Source organism: Scyliorhinus torazame, chromosome 8 (genome assembly GCF_047496885.1).
Source record: "Scyliorhinus torazame isolate Kashiwa2021f chromosome 8, sScyTor2.1, whole genome shotgun sequence".
Classification (NCBI taxonomy): domain Eukaryota; kingdom Metazoa; phylum Chordata; class Chondrichthyes; order Carcharhiniformes; family Scyliorhinidae; genus Scyliorhinus; species Scyliorhinus torazame.
This window is the reverse complement of record NC_092714.1, coordinates 280,739,760-280,766,844: the sequence shown is the minus strand read 5'-3', so window position 1 is coordinate 280,766,844 and position 27,085 is coordinate 280,739,760. Positions and strand designations below refer to the sequence as shown.

Here is a 27,085-nt window from a genome sequence, read left to right as displayed (position 1 = left end):
ATGGGGCGGGGTGGGTTTGGATTGGGCGAATGGCAGCGGCGGATGGGGCGGGGTGGGTTTGGATTGGGCCAATGGCAGCGGCGGACGGGGCGGGATGGGTTTGGGTTGGGCCAATGGCAGCGGCGGACGGGGCGGGATGGGTTTGGGTTGGGCCAATGGCAGCGACGGACGGGGCGGGGTGGGTTTGGGTTGGGCCAATAACCGCGGCGTATGGGGCAGGGTGGCTGTTGTCCGTTGTGAGGCAATGGCGGCCGCTGCCGGGTATCCGGAGATTCTCGGCGCCGCTTCCCGCTCCCGCCGAGCGCAGAACATCGTCCCCCGGTTGCAGCACGGCCGTTACACGGGGTGCGGGCCCACCAGGGTCTCACAGGTAGGCCCGGGACGGCGGGAGCTGACTCACCGGGAACCTCTCCGGCCGCAATCCCTCTCTCAGCGCCGACAGCCTCTCCCCATTCTCACCGCTTCAACCCGGCTGCGGCCAGGAGGCCCCTCCGCCGCTCTCCATCCTCGCTCATCTGAGAGTAACCCCCCCCCCCCCCAGAACCACTGCCCCCCCCCCCAGCAGCTCCCCCCCCCCCCAGCAGCTCCCCCCCCCAGCAGCCCCCCCCCCCCCAGCAGCTCCCCCCCCCCCCCCCAGCAGCTCCCCCCCCCCCACAGCAGCTCCCCCCCCCAGCAGCTCCCCCCCCCCAGCAGCTCCCCCCCCCCCAGCAGCTCCCCCCCCCCCAGCAGCTCCCCCCCCCCCAGCAGCTCCCCCCCCCCCAGCAGCTCCCCCCCCCCCCAGCAGCTCCCCCCCCCCAGCAGCTCCCCCCCCCAGCAGCTCCCCCCCCCCAGCAGCTCCCCCCCCCAGAAGCTCCCCCCCCCCCAGCAGCTCCCCCCCCCCCCCAGCAGCTCCCCCCCCCACAGCAGCTCCCCCCCCACAGCAGCTCTCCCCCCCCCCCCCAGCAGCTTCCCCCCCCCAGCAGCTTCCCCCCCCCCAGCAGCTTCCCCCCCCCAGCAGCTCCCCCCCCCCCAGCAGCTCCCCCCCCCCCCCCCAGCAGCTCCCCCCCCCCCCCAGCAGCTCCCCCCCCCCAGCAGCTCCCCCCCCCCAGCAGCTCCCCCCCCCCCCCAGCAGCTCCCCCCCCCCCCCAGCAGCTCCCCCCCCCCCAGCAGCTCCCCCCCCCCCCAGCAGCTCCCCCCCCCCAGCAGCTCCCCCCCCCCCAGCAGCTCCCCCCCCCCCAGCAGCTCCCCCCCCCCCAGCAGCTCCCCCCCCCCAGCAGCTCCCCCCCCCAGCAGCTCCCCACCCCCAGCAGCAGCTCCCCCCCCCCCAGCAGCTCTCCCCCCCCAGCAGCTCCCCCCCCCCAGCAGCTCCCCCCCCCCCCAGCAGCTCCCCCCCCCCCAGCAGCTCCCCCCCCCCCCAGCAGCTCCCCCCCCCCCCCAGCAGCTCCCCCCCCCCCCAGCAGCCCTCCCCCCCCCCCCCAGCAGCCCTCCCCCCCCCCCCCCCCCAGCAGCCCTCCCCCCCCCCCCCCCCCAGCAGCTCTCCCCCCCCCCCCCCAGCAGCTCTCCCCCCCCCCACCCAGCAGCTCTCCCCCCCCCCCCCCCCCCCAGCAGCTCTCCCCCCCCCCCCCCCCCCCAGCAGCTCTCCCCCCCCCCCCCCCCCAGCAGCTCTCCCCCCCCCCCCCCCCCAGCAGCTCTTCCCCCCCCCCCCCCCCAGCAGCTCCCCCCCCCCCCAGCAGCTCCTCCCCCAGCCAGCAGCCCCCCCCTCAGCGGCCTGTCCAATCAGCAAATGTTGGGAAGAGCTCAGAATTTTACTGTTGGAAACATTGTGCACCTTAATTTCTAATCCTATTCCCTCACTGGTGTGCAAAAAAAAAAAAAAATTTGCTTTTGCAGGGAGGCAACACAGACGAAACAGGCTGGCTGACCGCCTCCTGTGCTTTAACCATTCTGTGTTTCTATAATAAAAGGAAGCCGAACTCAATTTTTACGTTAACTCTGTATCTCTTTCCACAGTGGCTGCCAAACCTGTTGGGCTTTTTGAGCCATTTTCAGTTTTTATTTTAGATTTCCAGCACCAGTGGTATTTTGCCTTTAACCGTAACTTTGCAGTGCTAAAAATGACCACCTTACTATAGAATCATGGAATCTTATGATAGACTGCAGCTAAAATATCCCATTCTGTGCACCACACTTTAGGATGCCAAGGTCTTGAGATTTACTTAGTTACTAGATTGGAAGAGATTTCACCACTCGAGTCAGTTATCAGGATGCAGTCAGTGATGTTTGTAGTCAACCGGGAGGTATGCCATTGAGAGGTGGAGCTGTTGTCAGTTTGTAAGTGGACTGTATTCCTGTATGGGCTCTGGGGTTTACAAGTTTGCATTTTTATTTGAGGTCCTGTGCTTGGTTAGTTGTCAGCCGATGGTATTCTTTTAGGGAGGATGTTTCCTTCCAGGTACCAGGAGGTTCAGTGTGTGCTAGCACAAGAAACGCTCACTGTGTTTGTCTCAACATCCCAGAAATAATCCTCTGGCTTCCGCGAGGTTGATATCTACCATGCTTTAAAAAATTTTTATTAGGGTTGTCACAAAATATCAACAGAATGAAAAAGAAACCCAATAAAATTAAATGCAAAACAACCACCGTGCCCCCCTCCCCCTATACATAAATAATAAATTAACACCCCGAGTTAACTCAAAGCAAACATAGCAAATATATACACTCCCTCCGATCCCCCAGGGTAAATAAACAAAAATAAAATAGAGCCCCCCCCCCTGGTTGCTGCTGCTACTGATCATTGTCTACCGTTCTGCCAGGAGGTCCAAGAATGGAAAGAACCACCGATCCCCTTAAGGCAAATTTCACCCCCTCCAATTTAATAAACCCTGCCATATCGTTGATCCAGGATTCCACGCTTGGGGGCCTCTCGTCCCTCCACTGAAGAAGAATCCTTCGCTGGGCTACCAGGGACGCAAAGGCCAGAATACCGGCCTCTTTCGCCTCCTGCACTCCCGGCTCCCCTGCAACCCCAAAAATTGCGAGCCGCCAGCCCGGCTTGACCCTGGATCCTACCACCCCTGACACCGGCTCATCCTTGTCCCGGTCATGTGCCGTGTGCAGCACCTTAAACTGTATGAGGCTGAGCCTCGCGCACTGCGAGGAAGAGTTCACCCTCCCTAGGGCATCTGCCCACGTCCCCTCTTCGATCTCCTCTCCCAACTCCTCCTCCCACTTACCTTTCAAATCCACCATCGAGGCCTCCTCCTGCATCACCTGGTAAGTTTCCGAGATCTTCCCCACTCCAAACCCCCCCCCGGAGAGCATCCTGTACTGTGCGTGGCAGCAGTCGCGGGAATTCCACCACTTGCCACCTGGCAAACGCCCTTACCTGTAAATATCTGAAGGTGTTCCCCAGGGGGAGCCTGTACTTCTCCAGTTCACCCCCCCCCCCCCCCCCCCCCCCCCCCCCCGGTGCTGCCTCCACTGCCCCCAGATTGTGAGGGTAGCTGCCACTACCGGGCTTGTGGTATACCTCATTGGAGGGAGCAGCGCCGTTGCCAGCGCCTCCAGATGCGAACCCTCACAAGATGCTGTCTCCAGCCTGTTCCATGCAACCCCCTCCCCCTCCATCACCCACTTGCGCACCATCGCCGCATTGGTGGCCCTGTAGTACCCACAGAGGTTGGGCAGTGCCAGCCCCCCAGCAGGGGTTTTTCCTGCCCCATCCCTCGATGCAACCGAAAGTACTCCGCCCTCCTCTTGTTCGTGGCCACACTTGCCATTGGGACCTCGTACGACAGCCTAACCCACCTGACAAACCCCTCCCCAAACCCGAACCCCTTCACCTCCCACAAGTACCCCCACTCTACCCTATTGAAGGCCTTCTCAGCGTCCATCGCCACCACTATCTCCGCCTCTCCCTCCCTCGCCGGCATCATAATAACGTTCAGGAGCCTCTGCACATTCGCGTTCAACTGCCTCTACTTCACGAATCCCGTCTGGTCTTCATGGATCACCTGCGGCACACAATCCTCAATTCTCGTAGCTAAGACCTTCGCCAGCACCTTGGCATCTACATTTAACAACGAAATCGGCCTGTAAGACCCACACTGCAGGGGATCCTTTTCCGCTTCAGGATCAAGGAGATCAGTGCCCGGGACATCGTTGGGGGTAAAGCCCCTCCCTCCCTTGCCACATTGAAGGTCCTAACGAGCAACAGGTCCACATATTTCTTGTAAAATTCGACCGGGAAACCATCCGGCCGCGGTGCCTTCCCCGCCTGCATGCTCCCTATCCCTTTGGCCAGCTCCTCCAGCCCAATCGGGGCCCCCATTCCCACTACCAGTCCCTCCTCCACCTTCGGGAACCTCACTTGGTCCAGAAAGCGGCCCTTCCCTCCCTCCTCCCTTGGGGGCTCGGACCGATACAATTCCTCATAAAAGTTCCTGAAGACCCCATTGATGTCAACCCCACTCCGCACCACACTCCCTCCCCTATCCTTAACTCCCCCGATCTCCCTAGCTGTGTCCCGCTTCCGAAGCTGATGCGCCAGCATCCGATTTGCCTTTTCCCCATACTCCTAAATCGTCCCCTGTCCTTCCTAAACTGCACCTCCGCCTTCCTGGTGGTCAACAGGTTCAATTCGGCCTGGAGGCTACGCCTCATACTCAACAGTCCCACCTCCGGCACCTCCGCATACCTCCTGTCTACCCTCACCATCTCCCCCCCCCCCCCCCCCCCCCCCCCCCCTCCCCTGCTCCCTCCTCTCCTTGTGGGCCCTAATGGAGATCAACTCTCCCCTGACCAGCGCCTCCCATACTATCCCCACTCAGACCTCCCCGTTATCGTTGGCCTCCAGGTATCTCTCTATGCTTCCTTGGACCCGCTCACTCACCTCCTCGTCCGCCAACAGCCCCACCTCCAAGTGCCACATCAGGCGCTGCCCCCCCCCCCCCCCCTTTATCAGGCCCCCCACTTCCAAGTCCGGGATCCGACCCAACATGCACCGCATAAAACCCGCATCATTCCAGTTGGGGGCATACACATTGACCAGCACCACCCTCTCCCCTTGCAGCTTACCATTTACCATTACATACCTGCCGCCATTGTCTGTCACAATGCTCGAAGCCTCGAACGACACCTTCTTTCTCACCAAGATTGCCATCCCCCGATTTTTGGCATCCAATCCTGAGTGAAACACCTGACCTAACCACCCCTTCCTCAGTCTTACCTGGTCTGCCACTTCAGGTGTGTCTCCTGGAGCATGACCACATCCGCCTTCAGGTGCGCGAACACCCGGGCCCGCTTGAATGGCCCGTTCAGTCCCCTTACATTCCAGGTTATCAGCCGGATCGGGGGGCTACCAGCCCCCCTCCCCCGCCGACTAGCCATAACCCCTCCTTGGCCAGCCACGCGCCCGCACTCCACGCCCGGCCCGTTCCTCACGGCAGCAGACCCCCGTCCCAACCCCCTCGACTCGCTCCAGCTCACCCTTGACCCTAGCAGCAGCAACCCGGTTCTCTTCCCCCCCCCCCCCCCCCCCCAAAGCTAGGATCCCTCCTAGCTGCTTTACTCCCCCCATTGCACTCCCGCAAGTCTGCTGACCCTGGCTACTTCCGCCTCTCCTTTGACTCCTCCCATTGTGGGACATACCCTCCTCCTCCATTGCCCATCCACAGGCTCTCCGCATCCCCCTTCCATCCCAAGCGCGGGAAACAACCCTCGCTTCCCCGGCCCCGCCTCCTCCAGCCTTCAGCGTGGGAAAAAGCCCGTGCTTTCCACCTGCCCGGCCCCGCCACCTCTGTCGACGCTCCTTTTACAGGCCCAGTCCCCTCGCCCCCGACTCGGGCCTCCCTCTCCCCCGCTGGGCCCCATCCCCCCCCCCCCTACCGGCTATCCGCCCCTACTCTATTTACTTACCCCCCTCCAAGAGCCCACCCAACCGACCCAACCAAAACCATGCCCAACCCACCCTAGCCACCCTCATCGAACCAAACAGAAATAAGAGCAAAGGCCCCCCTCAAAGTGTAACACCCCAACAGCAATTCCCGACCACCCATCCCGACCCTCAGTTTGTGTCCAGTTTCTCGGCCTGGACAAAGGTCCACGCCTCCTCCGGAGACTCAAAATAACGGTGTCAGTCTTTGTAGGTGACCCACAGTCGCACCGCTGCAGCATGCCAAACTTCACCCCCTTTCTGTGCAGCACCGCCTTCGCCCGATTGTACCCGGCCCTCTTCGCCACCTCCGCACTCCAGTCCTGGTATATTCGAACCTCCGCATTCTCCCACCTGCTGCTCCTCTCTTTCTTGACCCACCTGAGCACGCACTCTCGATCAGCGAACTGATGAAACCGCATCAACACTGCCTGCGGCGGCTCGTTAGCCTTGGGCCTCCTCGCCAGCACTCTATGGGCCCCTGGAAGGACCCCGTCCCATCAGCGTGTTTAGCAAGGTGACCACATAGGCCCCCACGTCCCGTCTCTTCCCCCCCCCCCCCCCCCAGCCCCTCCAGGAGGCCCAGAATCCGCAAATTCTTCCGCCTCGACCGATTCTCCATCTCCTCGAACCGTTCCTGCCATTTCTTGTGGTGCGCCTCCACCTTTACCGCAAGGCCTAAGATCTCGTCCTCGTTGTCGGAGACCTTTTATCGGACCTCGCGGATCGCCACCCCCCTGGGCCGTCTGGGTCTCCAGCAGCTTGTCGATAGAAGCCTTCATCGGCTCCAGCAGGTCTGCTTTAATCTCCCTGAAGCAGCGCTGGATACCCTCCTCCTGCGCCCACTGCATCCACGCTGCCTGGTCCCCGCCCGCTGCCATTTTTGCTCTTCTTCCCTCGCACCTTCTTTGGGTTCAACCACCACCTTTTTTAGTTGCCGCGCTCCTGGTCCAAACCATACACTGTTGGGGAACTATTGTAATCTCCTTCCCACACTGGGAAAGGTCGATAAAATGCCGTTGGGGGCCCTGAAAAGAGCCCAAAAGTCAGTTTTTAGCAGGAGCTGCCGAATGTGCGACTTAGCTCCGCATAGCTGCAATCGGAAGTTGTATAGAACATAGAACATAGAACGATACAGCGCAGTACAGGCCCTTCGGCCCACGATGTTGCACCGACATGGGGAAGTCAAAAAACAAAAGCCATCTAACCTACACTATGCCATTATCATCCATATGCTTATCCAATAAACTTTTAAATGCCCTCAATGTTGGCGAGTTCACTACTGTTGCAGGTAGGGCATTCCAAGGCCTCACCACTCTTTGCGAAAAGAACCTACCTCTGACCTCTGTCCTATATCTATTACCCCTCAGTTTAAGGCTATGTCCCCTTGTGCTAGCCATTTCCATCCGCGGGAGAAGGCTCTCACTGTCCACCCTATCTAACCCCCTGATCATTTTGTATGCCTCTATTAAGTCTCCTCTTAACCTTCTTCTCTCCAATGAAAACAACCTCCAGTCCATCAGCCTTTCCTCATAAGATTTTCCCTCCATACCAGGCAACATCCTGATAAATCTCCTCTGCACCCGCTCCAAAGCTTCCACGTCCTTCCTATAATGCGGTGACCAGAACTGTACGCAATACTCCAAATGCGGCCGTACCAGAGTTTTGTACAGCTGCAACATGACCTCATGACTCCGAAACTCAATCCCTCTACCAATAAAGGCCAACACTCCATAGGCCTTCTTCACAACCCTATCAACCTGGGTGGCAACTTTCAGGGATCTATGTACATGGACACCTAGATCCCTCTGCTCATCCACACTTCCAAGAACTTTACCATTAGCCAAATATTCCGCATTCCTGTTATTCCTTCCAAAGTGAATCACCTCACACTTCTCTACATTAAACTCCATTTGCCACCTCTCAGCCTAGCTCTGCAGCTTATCTATGTCCCTCTGTAACCTGCTACATCCTTCCGCACTGTCGACAACACCACCGACTTTAGTGTCGTCTGCAAATTTACTCACCCACCCTTCTGCGCCCTCCTCTAGGTCATTGATAAAAATGACAAACAGCAACGGCCCCAGAACAGATCCTTGTGGTACGCCACTTGTAACTGAACTCCATTCTGAACATTTCCCATCAACCACCACCCTCTGTCTTCTTTCAGCTAGCCAATTTCTGATCCACATCTCTAAATCACCCTCAATCCCCAGCCTCCGTATTTTCTGCAATAGCCTACCGTGGGGAACCTTCTCAAACGCTTTACTGAAATCCATATACACCACATCAACTGCTCTACCCTTGTCTACCTGTTCAGTCACCTTCTCAAAGAACTCGATAAGGTTTGTGAGGCATGACCTACCCTTCACAAAGCCATGCTGACTATCCCTGATCATATTATTCCTATCTAGATGATTATAAATCTTGTCTCTTATAATCCCCTCCAAGACTTTACCCACAACAGACGTGAGGCTCACCGATCTATAGTTGCCGGGGTTGTCTCTACTCCCTTTCTTGAACAAAGGGACCACATTTGCTATCCTCCAGTCCTCTGGCACTATTCCTGTAGCCAATGATGACATAAAAATCAAAGCCAAAGGCCCAGCAATCTCTTCCCTGGCTTCCCAGAGAGTCCTAAGATAAATCCCATCAGGCCCTGGGGACTTATCTATTTTCAGCCTGTCCCGAATTGCCAACACCTCTTCCCTACGTACCTCAATGCCATCTATTCTAATAGCCTGGGTCTCCGCATTCTCCTCCACAGCATTATCTTTTTCCTGAGTGAATACTGATGAAAAATATTCATTTAGTATCTCGCCTATCTCTTCAGACTCCACACACAACTTCCCATCCCTGTCCTTGACTGGCCCTACTCTTACCCTAGTCATTCTTTTATTCCTGACATACCTATAGAAAGCTTTTGGGTTTTCCTTGATCCTACCTGCCAAATACTTCTCGTGTCCCCTCCTTGCTCGTCTTAGCTCTCTCTTTAGATCCTTCCTTGCTACCTTGTAACTATCAAGCGCCCCAACTGAAACTTCACTCCTCATCTTAACATAGGCCTCCTTCTTCCTCTTAACAAGAGATTCCACTTCTTTGGTAAACCACGGTTCCCTCACTCGACGCCTTCCACCCTGCCTGACCGGTACGTACTTATCAAGAACACTCAGAAGCTGCTCCTTAAACAAGCTCCACATATTTGTGCCCCTCTGATTCAGATGTAGACCATCCTGTCTGTAGAGGTCCCACCTTCCCCAGAAAGAGCCCCAGTTATCCAGAAATCTGAATCCCTCCCGCCTGCACCATCCCTGTAGCCACGTGTTTAATTGCTCTCTCTCCCTATTTCTCATCTCATTATCACGTGGCACGGGCAACAACCCAGAGATGATAACTCTGTTTGTTCTCGTTCTGAGCTTCCATCCTAGCTCCCTGAAAGCCTGCCTGACATCCTTGTCCCCTTTCCTACCTATGTCGTTAGTGCCAATGTGGACCACGACTTGGGGCTGCTCCCCCTCCCCCTTAAGGACCCGGAAAACACGATCCGAGACATCATGTACCCTTGCACCTGGGAGGCAACATACCAAACGTGAGTCTCTCTCGCTCCCACAAAATCTCCTATCTGTGCCCGTGACTATCGAGTCCCCAATTACTAATGCTCTGCTCCTCTCCCCCCTTCCCTTCTGAGCAACAGGGACAGACTCCGTGCCAGAGGCCCGTACCCCATGGCTTACCCCTGGTAAGTCGTCCCCCCCCCCACAAGTATCCAAAGCGGTATACTTGTTACTCAGGGGAACGACCGCAGGGGATCCCTGCACTGACTGCTTCTTCCCAGTCCCTCTTACAGTTACCCATCTATCTCCAATCTTTGGTGTAACTAATTCCCTGAAGCTGCAACAAATCCCACTGTGCCAGCTGAAGCCGTTGAATAAATTCTTAATCACTACATCAAACTATAATTGCTTCCCAAGCCATTTATCTAAAAAAAAAAACTAGACTGTAACCTGGGATGAGGGATTTCAGTTGCATGGAGAGATTGAGAATCTGGGAATGTTCACTTTAGAACGCAGAAGGTTCTGAAAAAACTTGTAGATTAGTGCAAAGGGCGAAACTGTTACCTCGGGTAAATGGATTCAAACCAGAGGTCATAATTTAAAATAATTGGCAGAAGACCTAGAGGGAAATGAGAACCAGATTCCATGGGAACTTTCAACAGGCAGTTGGACATGCAGTTGATGACATAGTTCTCAGTGTTATGATGAGAGGTAGGGGTTGGGATGAAATTGGATAGTTCTTTAAACCGCCAGTACAGGAATAACTGACCTGATGGACTGAATTTAGCAGCAGGCTGGGGTTGCTTCTGGTTGGAGCATGAAGTGGGAGGGAGAGTGGATTCCATCTGTGCTGTGAAATTCTCAGATTTCCCCAGGGCTCGATAATCTACAAGAGCAAGTTGCCCTGGAAATAGTGGATTCATTGGTGGTCATCTTCCAGGATTCTATAGACTGGAACAGTTCCTGCAGATTGGAGGGTAATCCACTATTTAAAAAGAGAGTTAGAGAGAAGACGGGGAATTATAAACCAGTAAGCCAGACATTGGTAGTGGGGGGGAAAAAATCTAAGATTTTATAGCAGAGCACTTAGAAAATAGTGGCAGAATCGGACAAAGTCAGCACAAATTTATTGGAATTCTTCGAGGATATAACTAGTAAAGTTGATGAGGGGAAGCCAGGTGATGTGGCATATGTAGGCCTCCAAATAGTTCTAGGGATGTTGAGGAAAGGATGGCGAGGATGATCCTGGATAAGAGCGAAAGTAACAGGGTAGTTATTATGGGAGACTTTAACTTTCCAAATATTGACTGGAAAAGATATAGTTCGAGTACATTAGATGGGTCGTTTTTTGTACAGTGTGTGCAGGAGGGTTTCCTGAAACAATATGTTGACAGGCCAACAAGAGGTGAGGCCACGTTGGATTTGGTTTTGGGTAATGAACCAGGCCAGGTGTTGGATTTGGAGGTAGGAGAGCACTTTGGGGGCAGTGACCACAATTCGGTGACGTTTACGTTAATGATGGAAAGGGATAAGTATACACCGCAGGGCAAGAGTTATAGCTGGGGGAAGGGCAATTATGATGCCATTAGATGTGACTTGGGGGGGATAAGGTGGAGAAGTAGGCTGCAAGTGTTGGGCACACTGGATAAGTGGGGCTTGTTCAAGGATCAGCTACTGCGTGTTCTTCATAAGTATGTACCGGTCAGACAGGGAGGAAGGCGTCGAGCGAGGGAACCGTGGTTTACCAAGGAAGTGGAATCTCTTGTTAAGAGGAAGAAGGAGGCCTATGTGAAGATGAAGTGTGAAGTTTCGGTTGGGGCGATGGATAGTTACAAGGTAGCGAGGAAGGATCTAAAGAGAGAGCTAAGACGAGCAAGGAGGGGACAAGAGAAGTATTTGGCAGGAAGGATCAAGGAAAACCCAAAAGCTTTCTATAGGTATGTCAGGAATAAGCGAATGATTAGGGAAAGAGTAGGACCAGTCAAGGACAGGGATGTGAAATTGTGTGTGGAGTCTGAAGAGATAGGCGAGATACTAAATGAATATTTTTTGTCAGTATTCACTCAGGATAAAGATAATGTTGTGGAGGAGAATGCTGAGCCCCAGGCTAATAGAATAGATGGCATTGAGGTATGTAGGGAAGAGGTGTTGGCAATTCTGGACAGGCTGAAAATAGATAAGTCCCCGGGGCCTGATGGGATTGCTCCTAGGATTCTCTGGGAGGCCAGGGAAGAGATTGCTGGACCTTTGGCTTTGATTTTTATGTCATCATTGGCAACAGGAATAGTGCCAGAGGACTGGAGGAGAGCAAATGTGGTCCCTTTGTTCAAAAAGGGGAGCAGAGACATCCCCGGCAACTATAGACCGGTGAGCCTCACGTCTGTAGTGGGTAAAGTCTTGGAGGGGATTATAAGAGACAAGATTTATAATCATCTAGATAGGAATAATATGATCAGGGATAGTCAGCATGGCTTTATGAAGGGTAGGTCATGCCTCACAAACCTTATTGAGTTCTTTGAGAAGGTGACTGAACAGGTAGACGAGGGTAGAGCAGTTGATGTGGTGTATATGGATTTCAGCAAAGCGTTTGATAAGGTTCCCCACGGTAGGCTATTGCAAAAAATACGGAGGCTGGGGATTGAGGGTGATTTAGAGATTTGGATCAGAAATTGGCTAGCTGAAAGAAGACAGAGGGTGGTGGTTGATGGGAAATGTTCAGAATGGAGTACAGTCACAAGTGGAGTACCACAAGGATCTGTTCTGGGGCCGTTGCTGTTTGTCATTTTTATCAATGACCTAGAGGAAGGCGCAGAAGGGTGGGTGAGTAAATTTGCAGACGATACTAAAGTCGGTGGTGTTGTCGATAGTGTGGAAGGATGTAGCAGGTTACAGAGGGATATTGATAAGCTGCAGAGCTGGGCTGAGAGGTGGCAAATGGAGTTTAATGTAGAGAAGTGTGAGGTGATTCACTTTGGAAGGAATAACAGGAATGCGGAATATTTGGCTAATGGTAAAGTTCTTGGAAGTGTGGATGAGCAGAGGGATCTAGGTGTCCATGTACATAGATCCCTGAAAGTTGCCACCCAGGTTGATAGGGTTGTGAAGAAGGCCTATGGAGTGTTGGCCTTTATTGGTAGAGGGATTGAGTTCCGGAGTCGGGAGGTCATGTTGCAGCTGTACAGAACTCTGGTACGGCCGCATTTGGAGTATTGCGTACAGTTCTGGTCACAGCATTATAGGAAGGACGTGGAGGCTTTGGAGCGGTGCAGAGGAGATTTACCAGGATGTTGCCTGGTATGGAGGGAAAATCTTATGAGGAAAGGCTGATGGACTTGAGGTTGTTTTCGTTGGAGCGAAGAAGGTTAAGAGGAGACTTAATAGAGGCATACAAAATGATCAGGGGGTTAGATAGGGTGGACAGTGAGAGCCTCCTCCCGCGGATGGAAATGGCTGGCACGAGGGGACATAGCCTTAAACTGAGGGGTAATAGATATAGGTCAGAGGTGGGTTCTTTACGCAAAGAGTAGTGAGGCCGTGGAATGCCCTACCTGCTACAGTAGTGAACTCGCCAACATTGAGGGCATTTAAAAGTTTATTGGATAAACATATGGATGATAATGGCATAGTGTAGGTTAGATGGCTTTTGTTTCGGTGCAACATCGTGGGCTGAAGGGCCTGTACTGCGCTGTATTGTTCTATGTTCTATGTTCTATTTGGACTTTCAGAAGGCTTTTGACAAAGTCCCGCATAAGAGATTAATGTGTAAAATAAAAGCGCATGGGATTAGGGGTAGTGTATTGAGATGCATAGAAAACTGATTGGCAGATAGGAAACTAAGAGTATGAATTGACGGGTCTTTTTCCAAAGCAGTGGGCACCAGTTGCTGAAGATAAGCATGCAGGTGCCTCGGGTGGTAAAGAAGGCAAATGGTATGTTGGCCGTAATAACAATCCGATTCGAGTAATGAAGTTGTTCAAAGATCTATTGGCCACCTCCATTTCCTCATCCATGTACCTTGATAGCACCAAGCTTTACCTTGCCACCACTGCCTTGACCCTTCCATTGTTGCTGTTTTGTCAGATTCCTTGTCTGACATCCAGTCCTGGGCAAGTTGCAGTAACTTCCAGTTAAACATTAGGAGGTTAATTGGCTCCCATCACAAACTGTATACCCTTGGCATTGATTCCATTCCACTTGCACTACCTGAAGCTGAGCCAACTCTTCACAGCCTCTGTATTCCACTTAACCCTGAGCTAAATGTCCTATCCTCTCCATTGCTAAGTGCTTTCACATCTTTAAAATTGTCCATTCCATCTCACCTGAAACAGAAATTCTCATCCTTGCCGTTGATATCTCTACTTTCAGTTGGGTGTTCTCTTATTTTGAGTCCACAGTTTGTGGGTTGGTCCCGCTTTAACACCCAAACACCCATCCAGTGCAGTACCGAGAGAGGGCAGCATCCAGTGTAGTACTGAGGGAGGGCGGCAATGTGGAAATGCCATATTATGGATGAAACTTTATACTTCAGCCTTGTCTGCCCCCTCTAATCGAGGTAAAAGATCTCATGTCACTATGTTTATGAAGAGCAAGGGAGATCTCCCCACTATCCTGGTCATGAATCTGTGGCAGCTTTGTGTGTAAATTGACTGCTGTGTTTCCAACATTATAATGACTGCATTTCGAGAATACAGCTTTATCTGTAAAGTGCTTGGGTTGTTGTGGGGTCATAAAAGGTGCCATATAAATGTAAGTCTTTTCTTTTGATTTCTGCTTTCCTGCATAGTCTTCCACCTTCCCACCCTCGTAAAATTAAGCTCACGCAAGACTGTCCTGTCCCAAACTGATCAGGCAGAAGTCCTGTTCAACCTGTAATCACAGAGCTACATTGCATCAAATTTGTAATTCTCATTCTTGTGTTCAAATCCTTTCCCGAGCTTGTCTTGGTAATCCGAGAGATATCATGGTTGGTCCAGGGCCAAACTCCATTTACCCACCTTTGCTCCAGAGCCCTTAATATCTTTGTTGAACAAAAATCTGTCAAACTCTGGTTTCCACAGTTAACCCAGCATCCGTGTCTGTGGAAAAGATTATGAACTCTGAACAGGCTTGTGTGTACAAGTGTCTCCTAATTACACCCTTGCCAGGTCAGGCAATCTTTAAACGGTCCCCAATCCTAGTCCCCCAACCAGTGGACACCAAATTACCTCTCAATCTCCGAGCCGCCTGCCTGCCTGCTCCAGAAGACCATAATACATTGGAGCAGAATTAGGCCCCTAATGACCAGGGATCATTCTTGTGAACCTCCTCTGGACCCTTTCCAAGACCAGCGCATCCTTCCTTAGATACGGGGCCCAAAATTGTTCACAATACTCCAAGTGGGGTCTGACCAGAGCCTTCTATTGCCTCAGAGGTACATCCCTGCTCTTGGATTCTAGCTCTCTCGACATGAATGTTAACGTTGCATTTGTCTTCCTAACTGCCAACTGAACTTGCACTTTAAACTTAAGAGAATCGTGAACAAGGACTTCCAAGTCCCTTTTGTGCTTCTGATTTCCTAAGCACCTTCCCATTTAGAAAATATCCTCTGCCTCCATTCCTCCTTCCAAAGTGCATAACCTCACACTCTTCCACATTGTATTCCATTTGCCACTTCTTTGCCTGCTCCGAGCTGGCTGTCAATGGTATGTTGAATATAACCTCAGCTTGTAGAATCTCTCCTCTTCATTGGAGTCCATATCTCTGGTAAAGTGCACTCCCTCCAAACTCAGTATATCTTCCTGAGGTGTGACACCCAAAGCTCCGGCTGCTCTAACAGGGCTTTGTATAGCTTTAACATAACTTCTACTCTCCTGTATTCTCCATGTCGCGATTTACGCTTTCCATAAGCTTTTTTAATTACTTTCTGAATCTGCCCACGACATTTTAATAACCTGTATACCTGGCCCCTAATGTCTCTTATACCCCTGCTGTTTCGAGCTTTTCAATATTTTAAAAGATAGCTTTTGCTACCATAATCCATAATCCACCATTCTGTTCATTCACTTCATCTATAATCTCATTTTATGCTTCCATCCCACAATGTGACAGCATTGATTATATTTGTCAAGGCAAACTTCGATATCCCCTTTATCCAAGTAATTAATAAATATGGTGAATCAAGGTCCCAGCACAGATCCGTGCAGATAATAACCTCTTGTTAATTGAGTTCTTTCTTGTGTCTCTCCACACACCGAGTGGTGCAGAAGGCAGACTTTCATTTCCCACAGCGAGGCTTTTCCTGGAACAGGTGGCTGGCCTGTCGCCAGAGATTGCAGCTTGGGATGTTCTCTGCTTAGTTGGCCAGGAGCTACCACCTGCCGTTGGCATGTTTTGAAAGGTTTTGCAGGTTAATACTCAAGTCTCAGACCATGAGACATCAGAGCAGAATTAGGCCACTTGGCCCATCGAGTCTGCTCCGCCATTCAATAATGGCTGATATTTTAGAACAACAAAGAAAAGTACAGCACAGTGTTGCTAACTTTGCCTTGGTTCAATTGCTCTGTTTTATTACCTTTGCTCTCAAGTCGCCAGGTGTCTTTATGATACCGCCATGAGGTTCAAGTCCGAGTCATGATCAATAATCCAATACACCGATTTAGTAAGATTTAAATCAAAGCACATTTATTATATGTAGTAATCGCTACTCATGCACAAATTCTACGTCTAAGCTACTTCTATAACTATCAGGCCTATACTTAATTTTGGACTGGCCCACCAGGGTAGCTAGGAGCGCCTATCTTGTAGCGAGCGTTGAATTAAGACTTACGATTGTCGGTCTTCACTGCACCGGTCACGGTCAATGTTGGTTCTTGTTGCTGGGTGACCCGGGCAGGAAGAAGAGAGTGAAGAGCAGGTGAAGGGCAGGCGAAGAGAGCGATTTGAACTTGGGGCGTAACTCTTATAGTCCCCAGGGGCTTCCCGCCTTTTGGGACAGACCCTGTACCTGGTCCCAAGTGATTGGACTTCGTCCCAATCGCTTGGTTCGATTTTCTCCAATACTGGAGCGGTTCCCTGATCGAGGGGCGGTCTTGAGGTGCTCGTTCACCTCCTTTGTGTAGGCTCCTGCTGGCGCCGAAGAGTCTGGTTTTGCTTTGTGTGTCCAGATGTTGCTTATTGTTCCCGGGGATTGCTCATCGGTATGCAGATGGCTGTTGCTTTGTTATGCTGATGGTTGCTGGTATCGATATTGTCTGGCCTTTCCAGAGGTAAATACACAGCCAACCTGCAGCTGCTGGTTTTAGTCTTGTTGGCTGACTTTCCCATCAGCCTTTGCCGTTCGCCATTTTGAATCGGGAGTTGGCCATTTTAACTGGCTACATTCCCTCATGATCCTAACGCGAAGCGTGAAGGATCACATAACTATGTTGCTTTCCATTCCCTGACCTGGGGGGCACTTCTTTCATGGCCTCTACGCTGACCATAACTATGCAAAAAAAAAAAAAAAAAAATGTTTAAACTGACAATTCTAAGGGGCGCGATGTCAAACCGGGACATGCATTACAAAACAATAAACTGGGAACCTCTAACTATTATTAATGCACTACACTCACTTAAATATTTAATTATTCTAACTTCCTCAACCATACACCAAAATCATAGCAGTTTATACACAGTTTTCCTGGCTTGGCAGTCAAGCTCAGGATCGTACAATTGCTCATGAATATTCTGAACATTTCTTTATTGACAAAACGCAAATGAATGCTCTGTATTATAGATCGTGGGGGTCTGGTCGTATCCGAAAATAGGGGATCTGATCCTATATACCGGGGTTCGAGCGTGGTAGGCTCTCCTTCTCCATTTCCTTAGACGCATAGTCTGCACGATGCAGCAGAGTATCGCTAATACCAGTAAGGTTTCTATTACATAGGACAGGGAGTACCAGGTTATAAACCTGGCACACCAAGATGGTGTAGTGTCGCTGGTGACTGGGCTCTGGGTACTGTGGGGAAGTGAAACATTAACGGCTGGGGGGCTTGAGGTCATGGGGTTTGTGTTCGCTCGCAACCAAATGTCCATAAGGATAAGCCATGCGGAGGATGTCCTCATGGTGCTTCTTCTTTTCTTTCCTTTTCTTCTCCGGTTCTGGAGTTCTGTGGAAACCAGCATAGTGTCTGTAATTATCTTGGTTTAACATCTCGTACGATAGTCTGTCCTTTAGTGCCAATTACTCCCTTTATAATTGGTCACTATGTGTGACTCCCTCATTTCTTTTTTCCAAAAATCAAATTTTAGGACAAGCCACACTTCCAAATAATGAACAGTGCGAGCTGTCTCGCAGACTGTGCAATTTATCATCCAAATGTTTCAGGATGTAAATAGCATGGGGTGGCAACCTAAGGGTTACTTGCAACAAAACAAAACTTTTTGAACTTAAATTTCCAAAATGACGTGTGTATGGGCCGCGATGGGTAAGAGTTGGATGGAGTCCCCGGGTAGGACGGCTACCAATGCCGTGTCTCTCCTACCCGAGCGTAGCTGACCAGAGGGGGGGGTTCCCAGGCAGGGCGGGTCCCAAGCCGTTTCTCCACTGCCTGAGCAACCGGCAAGAAATGTAGTCATCGTGGTGGGGCTGCAGTCGTGGTTCTTTCCTTTGAACCAGAAGGCCAGTTACGAACGGGCGTCTGGTACCTGAACAAGTTTCTGCAGACCAGCTAGTTCCGCTGAACTAGCGTCTGGCAATAGTGAGTCTCTGTGGGCAAGTCCACAGAGGTTTCGGCTGAAAAGGCGTGGGGCCGTAAAAAAAAAAAAAAAAAAAAAAAATTCTGGTCTGACCAACAACATTTAACAAACTTACAAACAATATAAACCATGCTGCAGGTTCCATCAGAAAGGACACCATTCTCCCAAGCGGTTCCTTCAAAACATCATCTGGACACCTCAGTTCTCGGTTGCGAACAGGGTCGCAAAGGGGTTCTCTGTTTGGGAGTCAGACCCAAGGTCGTCATCTTCTCCCGGGTGCCAAACTCTTGAGTGTATCAGGGCTGAAAGGGCTGCGTGGTGTGAGGTGGGGTCTCTCTCGTCGTTGTGGACGAGTCGGAACGAGTTATCTCAGTGCCAATAGTTGGTGTCTAGTTGTCTGGGGACAGAATCGGGGTCGTCATGGTAGTTTTGGTGGGGTTTATTTCGGAAAGTGATCATGAAGGGATCACTCGGATCGTAGTCTGATTCGCTGGGTGTGGGTCTTGTTGCATGGGGATAGTAGGGCGGCGTGCTGTGGCTATCGTCTGAGTCACAGTCGCTGTCTCTGCTGCTGCAGTCTGTGGGCGTTCCGGGGCGGAGTGTATATTTTGGGGGTGGAGTCGAGGTCGAGTCCGTGGCTGGGCTGGACGTGTTGGGGGATGGTAGGGTTACGTTGGCTGTGGGCGGGGCGTGGTGTGCTGCGTCGAGCATGACATGGTGTGCGTGGTTAGACTGTGTTCTATATGCCTTCAGCTGGTTGATATGGAACCACGCAGTCTTACCGTTGGGATACTTTATTTTATATACGGAGGGGCTTACTTTGTCCGCAATGGAGTACGGACCCAAGTATTTTGGTGACGGGAATGTGCTGGGGTTATATACGGAGAGCATGACTTGCTGTCATATACTGCACTCAGTCGCATGCACTGTCTTGTCGAAACAAGCCTTGCTCTGTTTCTTCCTTGTGCCCAATTTTACTGCGACTGCTAGCTGAGCAGTTTTCACATTTTCAACTAATTGCTGTACTGCTTTTTTGTGTGTGAGGGCCGTCACTTCGGGGCTGGTCAAATCTAAACCTAATAAAAATTCTGTGTCTTTCATGGGGCGTCCGGTCATGAGTGTGTGGGGTGTAATCTGTGGAAGTTGAAATTGTGTTACGCAAAAACATCAGCGCAAAAGGGAGGACTGAGTCCCAAGTGATGTTTTGCTGGACCATTTTTCTGAGGGTGATTTTTAGGGTCCGATTCATGCGCTCCACGATACCACTCTACTGTGGGTGGTATGCTATGTGGAATTTTTGGGTGATGCCAAATATCGTGAGCACGTTCTGCATGACACGTCCCGTAAAATGGGAACCTTGGTCTGATTCAATGCTGCGGGGGAGTCCCCATCTTGTAAAGATGTGGTGGGTCAAAATCTTGGCTGTGGTTTTTGCAGTGTTTGTGCGGGCTGGGAATGCTTCCACCCATTTCGTAAATGTGTCAATTACCACAAGTACATATTTATAGCCATTCCTGCAAGGGGGCAATGGTCCTATAAAATCAATCTGGAGGTTAGTCCAGGGGCCATTAACGGGTCGGTTGTGGCTAAATTGAGCCTTTTTGGCATATCTGTCCGGATTATTCTGGGCGCAGATAAGACAATTCTCGATGTAGTGATTTACATCATCCTTTAAATTCGGCCACCAACAGAGCTGCCTGAGGTGGGCTGTAGTAGGATCGATTCCCTGATGTCCATGAACGTCATGGAATAAACAAATCAGTTGATTCCTGTCCTGTTCAGGAACCACATAAAGGGTGTCTTTTAACACCGTCATGTGGGTCAGTGCATTTCTGAATCTCTCATAGGGAGCTGGATATTTTCCTTTTACAATCTCCCTGAGATTGCCGTCCTGCTTCTGGGCCTCCACTAGATCCTCTATCTTTGAGAGACCTGAACTGCACTCTCTGGTGTGCTTTCGGGGGGGGGGGGGGGGGGGGTGTCCAAAAATGTCCACGTCTGGAACCTGCCTTAGCCAGTGCGTCGGCTTTCACATTTCCAGGGGGGGGAGGAACGATGGTGACTGCGAACTTTGATTATCCCAAAAGTCCTGTTCTGGGCACTCTCTCTAAAATATGACGGAGCAATGGGGCTGAGGGAAGGGGTTTCCCGTCTGCGGAAACAAATCCTCTTGCTTTCCACAGGGGCAGGAATTCCGTGAGGCTGTGGCAGACACAGAGGCTGTCCGAGTATATGTCTGCTGGGCTGGAGAAGGAATCTGGATGTTCCACTATATACTTGATGGCCGCGAGCTCTGCTGCCTGCGCGCCTAAGTGGCCTGGAAGTTTTAACGATATTTCCTCAAGGGTGCGTCCCTGCGTGTGCTCTACATGTATACCGTGTGCTGGGGGCTCTGGTTTGAACTACCTATCTTTCTGGGGGGTGTTTTCGCAATAAAAGGGCCTGTGTTGTGGTGTGGAGAGATAATTTCACATTCATGGGGGGGTTCCGGGGTACTGTAGGTTGTCGGCTAAAAAAGAGTGGGTCTTTGTCTGTTTCACAGTGATGTCCCATGCCTGCAAGAGAAGGGTCCGCCTGGCTGCTCTTATTTGACTGACTGTACCGTCCTTGAGTCGTCCGTCCAGTAAAAGTTGGGTGGGGAGGGGGGGGGTGTTCGGTGAGAATTGTAATGGGGTTCAGTCTGGTAATATATGAAAAATACTTCACTGCCCAAAATACTGTGAGCAGGTGCCTCTCTCAGGCTGAAAATCCCTGCTCCACAGCATCTAAAATTCTGGAGGCGTAAGCTACGGGCCTTAACTCGTCGTGCCGTTCCTGGAGGAGCACGGCCGAAAGGGTGCGGTCTGTGGTCGCTACCTCTACGGTGTAAGGGGAAAGCGGGTCTGGAACTTGTAGTGCGGGAGCGGCTATGAGTGCCTGTTTTCAAGAGTCCACAGCATCCGTATGCTGCGGAAGCCATTTCCAGGGGCTCCTTTCTTTAGGAGGTCTGAGAGGGGTGCTGCCATGCTGGCGAAACCGTCAATGTGGTTTCGGCAGTAGCCAACCAGTCCTAAAAGCGACCGGAGGGCTGAAACGTTCTGGGGAAGGGGCAATTTAGCAATCGAGTCAATCCTTTTATGCTCTATCTCGCGTTTACCATATGTGATAATTGTTCCCAAATATCTCATCTTATCTTCCAAAATCTGGACCTTTTTGGGGTTGACTTTACAACCGATTGAGTGTAAGAGTTCCAGGAGTTCGGACAGAAGCTTAATGTGCTCTTCCTTGGTGTCTGTCTGCAGTAGTAGGTCGCCTACGTACTGGACGAGACATTCGGGGCGAGAGAATTTGGCTAAACCATTTGCCAGCTGTCGGTGGAAAATGGAGGGGGAATTGTGGAAGCCTTGTGGCAGGCATGTCCACGTGTACTGCTGTGCTTTAAAGGTGAAGGCAAATTTGTACTGGCACGCCTTTGCCAATGGAATGGACCAGAATCCATTACTGACATCCAAAACCGTAAAGAATCGGGAATTGAGTCCCTGCCTGAGCATGGTTTCGGGACTTGTTGCTACTGTGGGGGCTGCTGCGGGGGTGACTTTGTTGAGTTCCCGGTAATCGATGGTCAGTCGCCATGATCCATTGGGCTTTCTCACTGGCCAAATCGAGGCATTATTAGTGGAGGCTACTGATCTAAGTACGCCCTGCTCTAATAAGCTGTCTATTACCGTTGAGATTTCTCCCTCTGCCTCTTGGGGCAATCCATACTGTTTTTGGGGTCTCTGGTCAGGTCCTGTTATTTGTACGGAGCCAGTCATCCGTCCACAGTCGTGCTTGTGGGTCGCGAATGCTGCCCTGTTCTTTTGCAGAACTGCCCTAACCTGCTTGTCCGTGCTGAGCGTGGTCGGGTTGAACCAAAATTCGCCTACGGCGCTAATTTTGTTTGCGTACTCTCCTATGTTGAGCGTTGTGGGGGCTCTTGCGGATTTTGCCATCTTCCAGACACACCGGTTGATTGGATCGAATGAAAGATTGTGGGAATTCATGAAATCGATTCCCAGAATGTGTTCTGCTGTGTGGGGCAGGTCAACTAAAACTACGGGGTACTTGATGGTGATGGTACCGATTTGAATGGGTACAGGGGCTGTGATGTGTCCCTGCTGTGAGTGGCTTGTAAAGCTGCTGAGGGTGATGGTGGCTGTAGTGGGCCACGTGTCCTTTTGGAACATGGTGGAGGAATTTATTGTGGTGCGGGACCCTCCTGTGTCCCAGAGAAATTCGATGGGCTGTCCCCGAATTTTTGCTGCAACTACCGGTCGTCCGGACCTATCCCAAAGGATGTCGCAGACCCAACTGGGGGAGCCCGTACACAGTCAGTCCGTTCCGGTCAAGTCCGTCTGATCTGAACGGGCGCTAATGCTATGAATGTGCTCTGTCTTCTTCTTACTCAGAGTGCCCGTCTGCTGGGCTCTCTGCGGCTTTTTAGGGGCATTGCACTCTCTTGCGAAGTGTCCCAACTGTCCGCAGTTGTAACACACCTGTGACTTGAGTGGGGGGCTGTTCTTTCCTTCATTCATCCATGCGGGGTTCTGGTGTGTTGTAACTGCCTGTATATCTGCGGCGGCCTGCTTTTCCTCTGGGTTCTTGACTGCTGGTTTGCTTTGTATAGATTGCTCCCAAGTGCGGGACAATCTTTTCACTACCCACTTCTCGTTATGGGCCTCTGAGGGATCATAACTCGCGCAAGCTTTCTGTCCTGTTTCTGTGGCATGGGAGAGAAGGGTGCGGGTCCATTTGGCCATGTTGTCTGGGGACAAATGGGCAAGGTCTAAGTCTCCAAAGACTGCGGCAAAGTGAATCCACAGGCGTCCAGCGAACGCTGTGGGGTGCTCTGATTTCTTTTGCCTACATTTGTTGAGGCCATCTACGGGGTCACCCCGGTTGTACCCGATCGCATCCAGGATCGCGGTATGCATTTCTGCAAGGGTGCCTCCTCCTACATTCTGTGGGTCAGGAAGGGCTGCTGCTACTGAAGGATCTAAACTTAACACTGAGCTTTACCTGCTTTCTCTCATCCAGGCCGTACATGGTCGCCTGATGTTGAACTGTGGCAAAGAAATGGTGGAGGTCTGAGGTGGGGAGGAACGGTGTGATCTTCTCGCACGCGTCCCGTAATTGGGTCACTGTTCAGGGGGTGTAGTATAGAAATTCCGTATCGTCCACTATCGCTGTGCGGCGGGTGGTTACTGGGTTCATTGGAGCGTGAACTATCTGCTGTGTGGGGGGGTTGGGGCACTTTCCTCTTGTGGCGTTCCTTGCGCACATGTTCCCTGAACATATCTCTGCACTGTTTCATTCAATTCTTCCCAATCAGGGCTGTCTTCCTGAGCTAATTTTTCTCCAAAGGTTTCCTGGAAACCTTTCTGAACTGAAAGCAGCGATTGCAGCTCTGCAATCTGCTTCCGGCACTTTGCGTGATCTAGCGTGCTTTGTCTTTGTTCTGTGGTGGCAGCATGGAGTGCTCTTAATGCTGCCTTGAGGTCACTACACTGTCTCTGTAATGCTTCTACCTGTTTTTCTGTTTCTTCTCGTCCCAGGATTGCACGTTGCGTGTCCTGATAGACCTTTTCGTATTGAGACTGGAAGCTGCTTAAGTGTGCCAGACAAGACTGGTGTGCCCTTTTGGCATCCTCCACCTCTCCATCTTTTGCTGCCAACTTCCTTAATTCCAAATTCTCCTTTTCTACCTCGCTTGCATCGACCTTACTCATTCGACGTATGCCCTCAACTTATTTCCGGAGTGTCCTATCGACCTCCTCTGTGCCTCGCAATTGTGCCAAGCAGGACACGATTGCCATCGGCTTGCGAGCTTTCCCCAAGCTCTTTTTGTGGATCTCGCTCCGGTTCTCCCACCAAGTATGTCCTATACTCCTGGGACCTGATTCCTCGTTGTCACAGAATTCATTCCAAAGGGGCCATCCTTTCCCTTTGAGATATTTCCTGATCTCTTCCTCCCAAATGGGACATTGTCCCACTCTACTGCTGCTGGTCGCTGCGACCGCAAATTCCTCTGGGTTCATGAGGCCCTGTATTGCCATCTTTCCTATCCGAATGCTGCTCTTCAAATTTGGGACAGGGGTATTAAGGTGGTGCTGTAAATATGGGTACGGCTTTCGCTACTTTCCGATATACAAACTTCCGACAGTTTTGTCGCAACAAAAAATCTATCAGTTTTACCTTATCGCCCTATTAGTTACGCATGCATACACACTTCCAAATTATGAGTATTGATCAGAACTGCTTGAACACTTGTGGTTTTCTGTTTCCAATTGGATCTCTAATTCAAATTCTTGGGTTCTCCCGGAGTGGTTTTCCACTTCTAGATCGGGTCCCGTCAGGATGTCGCCAAATAATGTTGCTAACTTTGCCTTGGTTCAATCGCTCTGTTTTATTTCCTTTGCTTTCGAGTCGCCAGGTATCTTTATGATACCGCCACGAGGTTCAAGTCCGAGTAATGATCAATAATCCAATACACCGATTAGTAAGATTTAAATCAAAGCACATTTATTATACACAGTAATCGCTACTCGCGCACAAATTCTACGTCTAAGCTACTTCTATAACTAACAGGCCTATACCTAACTTTGGACTGGCCCACCAGGTCAGGGGAACAAATGGCCTTTCGTTCGGGTTCTGAGTCCGCGGGATTCGTAGTTGGTACGGATTGGTAGCTAGGAGCGCCTATCTCGTAGCGAGCGTTGAATTAAGACTTACGATTGTCGGTCTTCACTGCACCGGTCACGGTCAATGTTGGTTCTTGTTGCTGGGTGACCCGGGCAGGAAGAAGAGAGTGAAGAGGAGCTGCTGAAGAGTGAAGGGCAGGTGAAGGGTGATTTGAACTTGGGGCGTAACTCTTATAGTCCACAGGGGCTTCCTGCCTTTCGGGGCGGACCCTGTACCTGGTCCCAAGTGATTGGACTCCATCCCAATCGCTTGGTTCGATTCTCTCCAATACTGGAGCGGTTCCCTGATCGAGGGGCGGTCTTGAGGTGCTCGTTCACCTCCTTTGTGTAGGCTCCTGCTGGCGCCGAAGAGTCTGGTTTTGCTTTGTGTGTCCAGATGTTGCTTATTGTTCCCGGGGATTGCTTATCAGTATGCAGATGGCTGTTGCTTTGTTATGCTGATGGTTGCTGGTATCGATATTGTCTGGCCTTTCCAGAGGTAAATACACAGCCAACCTGCAGCTGCTGGTTTTAGTCTTGTTGGCTGACTTTCCCATCAGCCTTTGCCATTCGCCATTTTGAATCGGGAGTTGGCCAATTTAAGTGGCTACAACAGAAACGGGCCCTTCGGCCCTCCAAGCCCGTGCCGACCATGCTGCCCGACTAAACTACAATTTTCTACACTTCCTGGATCCGTATCCCTCTATTCCCATCCTATTCATGTATTTATCAAGATGCCCCTTAAATGTCACTATCGTCCCTGCTTCCTCCACCACCTCCGGCAGCGAGTTCCAGGCACCCACTACCCTCTGTATTTATTTTTTAAAAACTTGCCTCGTACATCTACTCTAAACCTTGCCCCTCGCACCTTAAACCTATGCCCCCTAGTAATTGACCCCTCTACCCTGGGGAAAAGCTTCTGACATATCCATAATGTGCCCCTCATAATTTTCGCATCCCCATTCTCCCGCCTTCTCCCCATAACTCCTAATCCCCTTATTAATCAAGGACCTATCTATCTCTGTCTCAAAGACACTCTGTGATTTTTGCCTCCACAGCCTTCTGCGGCAAAGAGTTCCACAGATTCACCACCCTCTGGCTGACAAAATTCCCCCTCATCTCTGTTTTAAAGGATCGTCCCTTTAATTTGAGATGGTGTCCTCTGGTTCTAGTTTTTCCTACAAGTGGAAACATCCTCTCCACGTCCACACTATCGCAGTATCCTGTACGTTTCAATAAAATCCCCCCTCAAGCTTCTAGACTCGCAACGAGTACAGACCCAGAGTCCTCAAACGTTCCTCGTACGACAAGCTCTTCATTCCAGGGACCATTCTTGTGAACCTCCTCTGGACCCTTTCCAAGGCCAGCACATCCTTCCTTCGATATGGGGCCCAAATCTGCTCACAATACTCCAAATGGGGTCTGACCAGAGCCTTAGAAGTACATCCCTGGTCTTGTATTCTAGCCCCCTCGACTTAAATGCTAACATTACATTTGCCTTCCTAACTGCCGACTGAACTTGCACGTTAAACTTAAGAGAATCGTGAACAAGGTCTCCCAAGTCCCTTTGTGCTTCTTATTTCCTAAACATTTCCCCATTATTGGCTGCGTTATGGCTATCAATCCATGTACGGCATGATTCGTCCCAAAGGAACTTGGTCAAATTTTTGGGAGTGAATGAGGATAACTATTAAAACAGTTTGCCGGATTCGAGCCCCAGTGGATTTTGAGTCCATCACTTTAACCATTCTGCCACGACTCCGGTTGGCTGAGTTATGAATGCACAACTTGCCCATTATCCCTACTCTAAATCATTTCATTCAGCCAATCTATTAATCGGGTCAATAATTTTACCATCCGTACCAAAAGCTTGAACTTTAGCTAGGGTTGTTTTTCTTAAACTACAATGATATACAACTGAAGTCCCATGTAATCCATCATTTCCGTGCTGTTTGTTTCGTAGAACTGCCTAATTAATCTCAAATGGAAATTCATGAAAAGGATTCATTTTGAAAAGGACCAAACCGATAAATACTGTAGCTATAAGAGCAGGTTGGGAATTCTGCGGATAGTAACTCTCTCGCCTCCTGGCTCCCCAAAACATGACCACTGTCCACAAGGCACAAATCAGGAGTGTGATGGAATGCACTCCACTTGCCTGGATGAGTGAAACTCCAACAACACAAAAAAACATCATGGTGGCA

At 51.1% G+C, this 27,085-nt stretch overlaps 1 protein-coding gene across 2 annotated transcripts in view; it reads left to right on the top strand.

Moving 5' to 3' along the window:
- Positions 1-220: 220 nt before the first annotated feature.
- Positions 221-27,085, top strand: part of LOC140428684 (short transient receptor potential channel 4-associated protein-like) — a 140,874-nt gene continuing 114,009 nt past the window's right edge. For both annotated transcript variants that reach the window (XM_072515416.1, XM_072515415.1), the window contains exon 1: positions 221-370. In XM_072515416.1, coding sequence (XP_072371517.1) covers positions 245-370 — 126 coding nt within the window. In that variant the 5' untranslated portion in view covers positions 221-244. The remainder of the gene's footprint in view (positions 371-27,085) is intronic.